Raw genomic sequence first — 9,554 nt, 5'->3', positions numbered from 1 at the left:
GTGCGATGCATAGAGGTCTCATTGGAGCATCACGATCAATCATCAAAAAATGAAGGAATGTCCATATTATGATAAAAAATACAATTGCATTTTTTTTGTCAAAGTCATTGCATGCCTATACAGCTGTGGCAAAGACTTTTTTTTCCTTGAGAGAAAGAGATAAAAACTGGCACAATTATTTTTTGTAAATGATAACGTAAGTGAAAGAAGTTTTGCTTGTTTGGATCTGCAGAGTATAAGAAGACTCTGCATTGCACCCGTTATACAAGTTCAGGACACTAGTACGGTTATATCGTGCATGTATATTCATATTCTTGGAATCAGGATAACCTATCGGACATGGCCTAATTTTTGTCATCTTTTTGTAAAGAGTTGAAATTTTCTTACATTGTTCATACTAATCTTTTCATGAAGACATATGAAATATTTTTCATTTGTTTCTTTCTTTTTTGTTCTCTTTTGTCTGCCATCCGCCCAGCGTTGTCATGTGAAGTTCCGATGTACTCGTCACCCGTGAACGCCAATCAGACAGCGTGCGCGTCCGGGTTCTTCGTAGCTGAGGGCACATCGTGCTCGTATTTCTGCGACACGTCCGGATACAGCCTGTCCGGTGTATCAACGATAGTGTGTCAGTCAAATGGACAATTCTCATCGGGTGTACCTTCGTGTACAGGTAAGATGACACGACAGTCCCTCCTTACAACGGAACACACTCACAGAATACAATTACACTAACTGAGATACACTTACACTGCATACGCTTACACACACGATCGTCAGTTCTTCCACACAAATACATGAAATTACTTTTACATGACTGAATATCTCAATCAAAATCAAGATGAGAACCACGTGACACTTCTGTTTACTCGATTTTGCGATAAACTGAGTAGAAATAACCGTTAATTGGGAATGAAATTCGTATGATATTCATAAGCCTATGAGTAATAGATTGAGTAAATGCGGCAACATTAAAGTCAATATAGAATACATCATCGTAGTGATGTTTAAGGATCCGTTCAAAAGTTATGAATTTTTCGGTGCCGCCATCGCTGGATGAGATGACAAAACAGTTCTTGGCATCACGCGCGGATAACGATATAAACACAATATAAAGATAATTCTACAAAATTTGATTTGTTATGAAAAGTACACATTCTCTCCTCTTGATTACATATCAAGGGTAATATGATTCTCCTGTTTTCTGAAAGAGGAAAGTCAAGTGCTTTATCATTTTGCTAGAAAAAAAAAATGAAAATATGAATTCTCTTTAAATTTTCTTTGTCTCCTTATCCCTACATTCGCGCATTTTGGCTTCACCCTAGTTCACTGTGCACCGGCCAGATATAGCCATTAAAACCTTATAACTTTGTCGTGTCCTCTCTAGACAGAAGTAAAAATAAACACATATTTGTTATTTTAATATTAAAACCATAAGTTCACTGGTGGGACACACTCAAGAGCAATTAAAAAGTGCAAAATGTAAATTCAAAATGCAATGTTCTAAGATTGTAAACTGTTCATAAGCTACAAACACAACAAAACGAAAAAAATAGTACACATGCAAGTAAGATTTTAAAAAGTTGGCGTTTAGATGGCGCTATTTCGAAACACAGTGCATCTGTTGGAACACAACACTTTTCTCTCACCGCAGTAACTCTTCGATAAAAATAAATGATTCTCCAAAACATTTTAATTTGTTTTAAAGGCATTGCGTGGAAGTCTATTTCTCTACAACACGTGTTGAAAACGAGGAATTTCGTGAACTTAAGAATGACGAAAACCCCCCCCCCCAAAAAAAAATGGCTTTCTAAATTACTTGCGTTTCTTGGCATGTTTATAAAGCATACACACACACACACACACATACACATACACAAACACACAACATAAGAAAAAGGAGTCAACGTACATCCTAAATCTCTACTGGACAAAGTGAGAATTTCATGTAGACATAATACACGTGTTATACATGCATAATCAAATTTGATAAGTTTCTTTTGTTGGTCTTTTCTAGCATCTGAATTATGTATGCATATATATTTGTGATTTATTTGTTCACATAATACATTCAGTAGAGTGTCCTTGATGTATATGCGTGTATATGTGTGTGTGTGTATATATATATATATATATATATATATATATATATAATGTGTGTGTGTGTGTGTGTGTGTGTGTGTAACTTTGTATTTATAGATTCCATGTTACATCGTGCCTGTTGTTAGACATGCTAGAGAAGACTACATCATGACGTTGTAAAGTTTTTGGCTGATAGTTATTTTATTTTATTATTTGGTTGGGGTTAGTCTTCTTGCACATACATGTACACACAGATAAACACACATTCCCGATGAAACCTGGGGCAAAACAAAATTTAAGAATTTGCAGGTGATCTAATTAATTTTTGAGTCCATATAGAAAATCCACGCAGGACAACATATAGATTGTTGATTAGCGAACGAATTCAATTCACTCAAGTAACGAACAGCAATAAACATGATTATCATAGATATGTAAAGAACAGCAAAAGACGCTATCGCAGATCAAGAGTGAGAGAAAAAGACAGAGAGAGGGAGAGAGAGGACGAAATGTGACGAAGGTATACACTCGATGCATCTTCAATATTCTTTCTTTTCTAATGATGATCACAACGCTTATACAGTAAATCATGAAAATGCCATATACGATATTAGTACATGATCGAATTTCTAATGTTAAAATGTAATGGAAACTTTCAGATGACATGTCATTGGACAGTGGGTCGTAATGATGCAAACGTTATTTACATTTAGTACCATGTGATCTTCATTTTTCAAGTTATATGAACACGCTATATAGTAAATGATGGTAGTTCTTAAATTATCTCACGCTGTCATAACGTTGTACCATATTATATGAAGAGCTTGCAACCAAAAGGCGCTATATTCATTGAAAAATGATGAATTTAACGCCTTTTGGAAGCAAGCACTTCAATATGTTCTGTATAAGTGTTTTTTTCTTCTTTTTTCTATACGAGGCTACTGCTTTCCGGCAGGGGGAGACAAATAAAAAAAAAACCGTATTGGCTTGTTGTACGAACATCACTCGTCTGCTAGGGGGCGCTCTTTACGCTGAAGAGCGGCCCTTCATTGGACGAGACCGCTTTCAGAAACTTTACACTGCGCAATCAAAATGTTCGTCTGTTCGTGGTCAAGTGACTGCTTCCAAGCAGCTCCAAGATAACAAAAACATTCAAGACAACTTACAGAACAATGAAAGCTTCAATAGTTTCTGTGCCGCTGTTGTTAAGAAGGCCAAGCAACTATAGAGATTAAAGGACAAGTTTACCCAATAATACGTGGATTGAGTAAATGCAGTAAAAATTATAAGAACACATCAATGGAAGTTTGAGAAAAATCAGACAATCCGTTCAAAAGTTTTGAAATTCTAAAGTTCCACTGCCGCCATCGCTGCCTGACAAAATAACCGTCTGTGATGTTACTGCAGTACAACGATGTAAAGAAAATATAAACAGAATGAAATATATTTTCCTATTTCGAGCAAAACGCAAGAGCACATGACTTAAACTCTTTCAAAAGCAGGGGGAACAATAATTATCATTTACACTGTGGTTAATATATTTGCCCTGCAGTAATGTGCGCCAGATCGTATAATTTCATACCTAAAAATGTAAAATCTCTCTTGTATAGGCCTGCATGGAACGGAGATCCCCCCCGTCCAGCTCATAGACTTGTTACACTTCGGGTATTATGACGTTTTCCAAATATTCCATTAAAAAGTGCTCTTAATCGCTTAATTTGAATTATAAAACCATTTTCTCACACCATCCCTTTCCCGCTTGGTCCACCTCTATAGACTTTGTACACAGTGAAGACGCACACGTGTTAACAAGAAGCGGCATACTCTGTTTTACTTATGGCTACCACTTTTCTCACACGATTTTATACATATTTTTTCCCACAATCCTGACAGTGGGACACAGCTGGGGACTTTCCGTCCATAAAAAAAACAACTTAAATTGTCAATTCCAAAAATACAAAAGCTCCCTCGTCTGGGAGGGGGACACGTACCACCTCCCACGTCCTCCGACGTCCCTATTCCAATTCATAGTTACTCTCCCCTCCCCCCCCCCCCCCCCCCCACACACACACACTGTCTCTCTCTTTGAAAAAAAAAAATGTTCTGTAGGCCCTGAAATATCCATGTCGGTATGTGTTGCACAAGCATGACATGTGAAGCCCATGAACATAATTAACTTCGTTGACATTGCATACGATTCCAGTTAGAATATCCCCTTTACTGCAGCACACAATCCTCAATAACGATACTTAACATTTCCACACTACATCGAATCAAATGTATAGAGTCTATCTGAAGTGCAGAAAGCTATCTCACCACTCTCAAACTCTTGTAGATAGTACCAACCGATTTCTGGTTTTTGTATCTTGAAATCAGTGATGATATTGTGCACGTGCACCAAATCTCTCGTGTATCGATCGATACTGACGAGACCCTCGTTGTGCTTCACCCAGGCTACAATGACCGAATCATCTCGACAGACAGCTGGCCAAGCATACATACCCTCCTTCATCAAGACATCTTCCTTCTTCCCCTTACCATTAAGGCAGACAACAGTAACTGCATTGGTCAGTAGCAGTTTCCTCGTGGCGTGAAATGAGGATGATTGGAATGCTAAACATCCATCACTCATTACATCCCTCACAGCCTTACCACCATGTGGAGTAAATACCTGGATCTTTGGGGTTCTTCTATAACTCACATAGATATTATCATTTTTATCCACAGTGAGACCACCAAAACCTCCTTCATCAAAACTCACCGTCTCGAACGTGACATTGAGTTTCTTCCACTGTGGAGTGTAAAGCGATAGCTTATCACTTGTATCACGTACAACACTACGCCCATCGGACAGGAATATAATTTTGCTGACGCTGACATCCTTCAGCACCGTTTTCTGTAACTTGCCATCAGGGGAGTAGAGATGGATTCCGCCTTTACACGATCCCACCGCCATCTTACCCTCCGGTGTAGGAGTCATACAGTATATGCTGACTTTGCTAGGGAGCTCTACGTCTGCTTTGACATCCCACATGACACCTTTCAGATCTCCAAGACAGAGTTCATTAACCTTCGTGTATTTACAGAATGAAATCTTCTGAGCTCGTTCTGTCACACCTCTCAGTGATTGGATATCAGGATCATCTCTTCCCAGAATACTTCTCAAGTGCTCGCACAGCGTGTCGTGTGCAAACAAGGCGTCCTTCTCTAGCGGTACCTTCATACCGTTAGTTACCAGCTCTTCCAAAGCGTTCATGTGATGAATTGTTTGGCGACTCTCTTCCTCCATGTCTTGTAGTTCCTTCTCAATTTTTTCAGACAATCGTTGCACCTGGCGTTTCAAGGCTTCTCTTCTGGCTGACAACTGCTCTATGTATTCTAGGTATGACTTGTCGATGTCATAATTGAGCTTTCCCAGTATTTTTGTTATTTCATCGCGTTGAGTCGCTATGAACTGGATATGGTTTTTAATGGTTGTGTTCTTTGACTTTGTTTTTTCTTTCAAGTCCTTGATATTTTTGATTAATTTCTCTTCATGTATGGCTGCTTCTTCCAGTTTGTGTCCCTCCTGCAAATGACCCAACACTCCGCACTTACAGCAGATGTACTCCCGACATCCGGTACAAAAACAATCTTGATCATCCGCAGGGTGTTTCTTACACTTTTGTCGCCTCTTAAGCGAAACTCTTCCAGACAGCACCTCGCTCACCTCTACTACTGAGTGGGTGGAGAACAGTTTCCAGGTAGAGTGACTTTTCTCACAGGATTTACACATATATTTCCCACAGTCCTGACAGTAGCACACAGCTTTTGCTGGTGGCTTATCATCCACCTCACAAACTGTGCATGTTAGATTCTCGGTTTTCACTTCCTCCACGAGAGAATTCAGGGGTACGTTTGTTTGTAACTTACCCACATCTCTACTGGGTATGGGTGTTCCTTTCCGGCATACAGGGCATGTAAGAATTTCTTGGTTGGGCTGAGTTTGAAAGATACGTTCCAGACAGTCTTTGCAGAAGGTGTGTGAACATGCCAATGATTTAGGTTGGTTGAAAAGTGTCAGACAAATAGGACACTCCAGATTCTGGCTGCTAATTTGATGAAATGTCGTCATAGTGGTTGTCTGTCCAATAGAAATAGAAACACATAAAGGTAAACATTGTATAAACCAATACTATCGGAATCATAGGATAAACTTGCCAGACAGAAAAGGGAACGTTGATGCGAAACAGGCTTCAGTGTATGTATATATATCATTCTATTTTTTTTTTTAGTTTTTTATTGTTTTTAATTTATTTATTTATTTATTTTATTTTATTTTATTTTTTTATTTTTATTTTATTTATTTATTTATTTATTTTTTTTTTTTTGGGGGGGGGAGTAAAATCGAATTTAATGAGGAGCAAGGTACAAGGTATTATGCGTGTGTGATACCGTTTAATTCATAGTTTGCCAAGTAAGTTACTTCCCCTTAAAAAAATTGCTGGTTGAGGCAAATTTCTTTATGAGGAACAGATTACAACTTCTTTTCTAGCGAGCGTGCAGGATGTTGCGAAATCAAATTACATTGAATGTGATGTTACATGAACAAGGCCCAAATAGGAGTATTGAGAATAATCAAACAAGAAGTATCCAATTAAAACGTGTTTTACATCGCTGATATTTCGTGCGAAAATATCGAAGTATGAATTTTGCTATTCACAAAGAAACTGACACACACACACACACACACACACACACACACACAATCAATCAATCAAAAAGAACAGAACAGTGACAGAGCATCTAACAGTCAAGTGCCTTGCCAGCACCCACCCCTATTCCTTTTGGGTTGTTTTTTTTTGCAGCTAGGCATCTATTTTTTTTTTTTTTTACTATATACTAAAGTTTTGTCAAGATGATATCAGATAAAAACTCTCACAACTTTCTCAACTGCACATAACCTAAAATCGGAACCACTCAGGGGCACCATCAATCTTTAATAGTACACTCACTTTAAATTAATGTATGAAAGACGTACACTGACCTTTGACGAGGAATGATTACCATTTATAGAGATTATACCTTGGCATTAAAGGGATGGTACAGTATTGGTTGAGGTGAGGATTCAGCTTAAAACCTCTGCGAGATACTTAGAAGCCTTTTTATGAAATGACCGAAGTAAAACAAAGCGATCCTAATAAAAGGTTGGTCCCTCCTTTTATTAGGATCGCTTTGTTTTGGATATCTCAGCAATTCAAAACCAATTTTATCAAATAAATTTTGAATTCCTCTTAGAATTACATGTTCTTTCATATTTTAAGTTGGTCATTTCGTCGACAAAATGACCGTTTCGTTAACGAAATTATAATATCATGGACGAAATGTTTATTTAGTTAGAAAATGTTATCATTCCGTTACAAAATAATCATTTCATCGACGAAATTACTGATTTCGTAACGAAATATTCCATGCGACACTTGGCGCTCCATGGTTTTTGTCCACGGTATAAACCATGGTTTCATTTGCACCACCTTCGTGAATTCGGGCCAATGTGTTTCGACGAGCCTGTCAGATAGAATCTCAGCTCATAACCCACATAATCTTCACTGCAAATTCTTTGAGGAATAAAACAATACTTGACTCGTGTTGTAACCGGCCTTGATTAGATTTCAACATTCATGGTTTAGTGGAATTGTGAGGTAGAAATGTTATACAGGCAAAGTGTTAACCAAAAAACCCTAGCAGATTCAGTTTTACAAATGTTTATAGTAATTCGTTGCATTTGTAAAACTACGTACCAAGCACACGTAACATGCATGCATGTGTGAATAACGTTTCATTATGCTCACCCTGTTTGCCGCTCTTCCGGGTTTGTTATCGTGAATTTATGTCTTGCTCGGAAGTACATTTAGGCATGAGATCACAGTGTGTTGTCTCTTCAGCCTGTAGGAAGGTGCGAGCACGAATTAAATTGAATGTGGTTTTACTTTTAAGACTTAAACAGAGTACTGACAGTTATTCAAATGAAAGAGAGATGTATACGAAGCACTCACAAAATGGCCGCAGCTAGTTGTCTATATTTATCATGACCTTTTCACCGTGACAAGTGAAAGTACTAGTAAGAGAAGCGGGTTTTCCCCAGTTTTTTTACACTGTGTACCTATCCGAAAATTAAAGCCCAAAATATGTACTCTGTATTGTCTCGTATAGCAAGGGGATCTTACTATAAACTTAATTTGGCGAATTTACTGGAAAGGGAACGACATTAACCAAAGTCATGTGAAAGGAATATATCTACATGAAAGAGAATTTGAGGAAAATACTAGAAATATTGATTGAATCGCACATCAATCGAATATTGACAATGATACTTTTTGACTGATGGCATGTCATGAGATATTGTGTCCTTCATACATTATTCAAAATTTGAATATTGGACTTGCCTTTTGTTTGAGTAATTCACACAAGAAATTACCACAGCAAACGACTTCTTTCTTTTTTTTTGTCCAGTTTGCGTGAACAGGTGAATGTTAAATTTGTCTTGGAAGAGAATCTTACGATGTATTTCACTATTATGGCATTAGCACGAATTACAGAGAAAATGATTCTTTTTGGAAAGAAAAACGTTATGGCATTTCATGGACCAAAAAGCTGTAACATTATGAAATATCGTTGTGAATACCTGAAAGGTCCTGTTTACCTTTGAGAACAGTGATTTAGAAATGTTCAAGATATCACATTTGATGTATATGTGTAGGTCTGTTGCGTCACAAAACATCCTACTATATAAAATTTTTGCGATAAAGTCTAAAATATAAGGAAATATTAGTATTTTTATCATGAAACCATAACTGTAGACGGTTTAGTCTGGAGACATTTTTATTCAACTATATTCAACTATTTTCATCAGCCTCACTTTTTTTTTTCTCACGTCCAAACTTCAAGCCCAAATTTTACCAATCCAGCAGAAGAACTCGGTATGTGCCCCTTTGTTAAAATATTATAATCAATTTTGTATATATCAGTATCTGTATATGTTAGGAGTGAGGTTAGTCATAGGACGTTGTATTTCAAGCACTTTCCAATAAAATGCTTACCATTGTTTATTTTATAATTCTAACGTTTTAATGATTTTCGTTTTTTATATATATTTTTTTTTTGGCATCAAAAGCCAAATTTGAGGTTTTTTAGCGTTTTAAACTTACATTAAGAGAAAGTTTGTGTCCAGCCTAGATATGCACCAAGTGATACATACACAACAAAGGAAAAACCCAACACCCAACACCCAACACCAACCAACCGAGTTTCCCGTGCAACCGCTGCAACCGTGCCTGCCTGTCCTGCACTGGACTCATCAGTCACTTTCCAGTCTGCAGCAGACGTGACTTCCTTAAAGAGGAAATCCAGTCCAATATAATTTTGCATTGATCGTGTACAAAAAAAACCCACACAAACCCCAAAATGACGAAATTTCAATGTTTCTGTCTTTG

The 9,554-nt window shown here is 37.4% G+C and overlaps 1 protein-coding gene across 1 annotated transcript in view; it reads left to right on the top strand.

Moving 5' to 3' along the window:
- Positions 1-494: 494 nt before the first annotated feature.
- LOC139725163 (uncharacterized) overlaps positions 495-9,554 on the top strand; it is a 53,525-nt gene continuing 44,465 nt past the window's right edge. The window contains exon 1 of the mRNA XM_071636253.1: positions 495-673. Coding sequence (XP_071492354.1) covers positions 499-673 — 175 coding nt within the window. The 5' untranslated portion in view covers positions 495-498. The remainder of the gene's footprint in view (positions 674-9,554) is intronic.

The sequence above is a fragment of the Diadema antillarum genome, unplaced genomic scaffold (genome assembly GCF_040938485.1).
Source record: "Diadema antillarum isolate AM-2024a unplaced genomic scaffold, OU_Dant_1.0 seq00000017_RagTag, whole genome shotgun sequence".
In the NCBI taxonomy this organism is placed as follows: Eukaryota; Metazoa; Echinodermata; class Echinoidea; order Diadematoida; family Diadematidae; genus Diadema; species Diadema antillarum.
The sequence above is the reverse complement of the archived record's forward strand: the minus strand, read 5'-3'. Positions and strand labels throughout refer to the sequence as shown.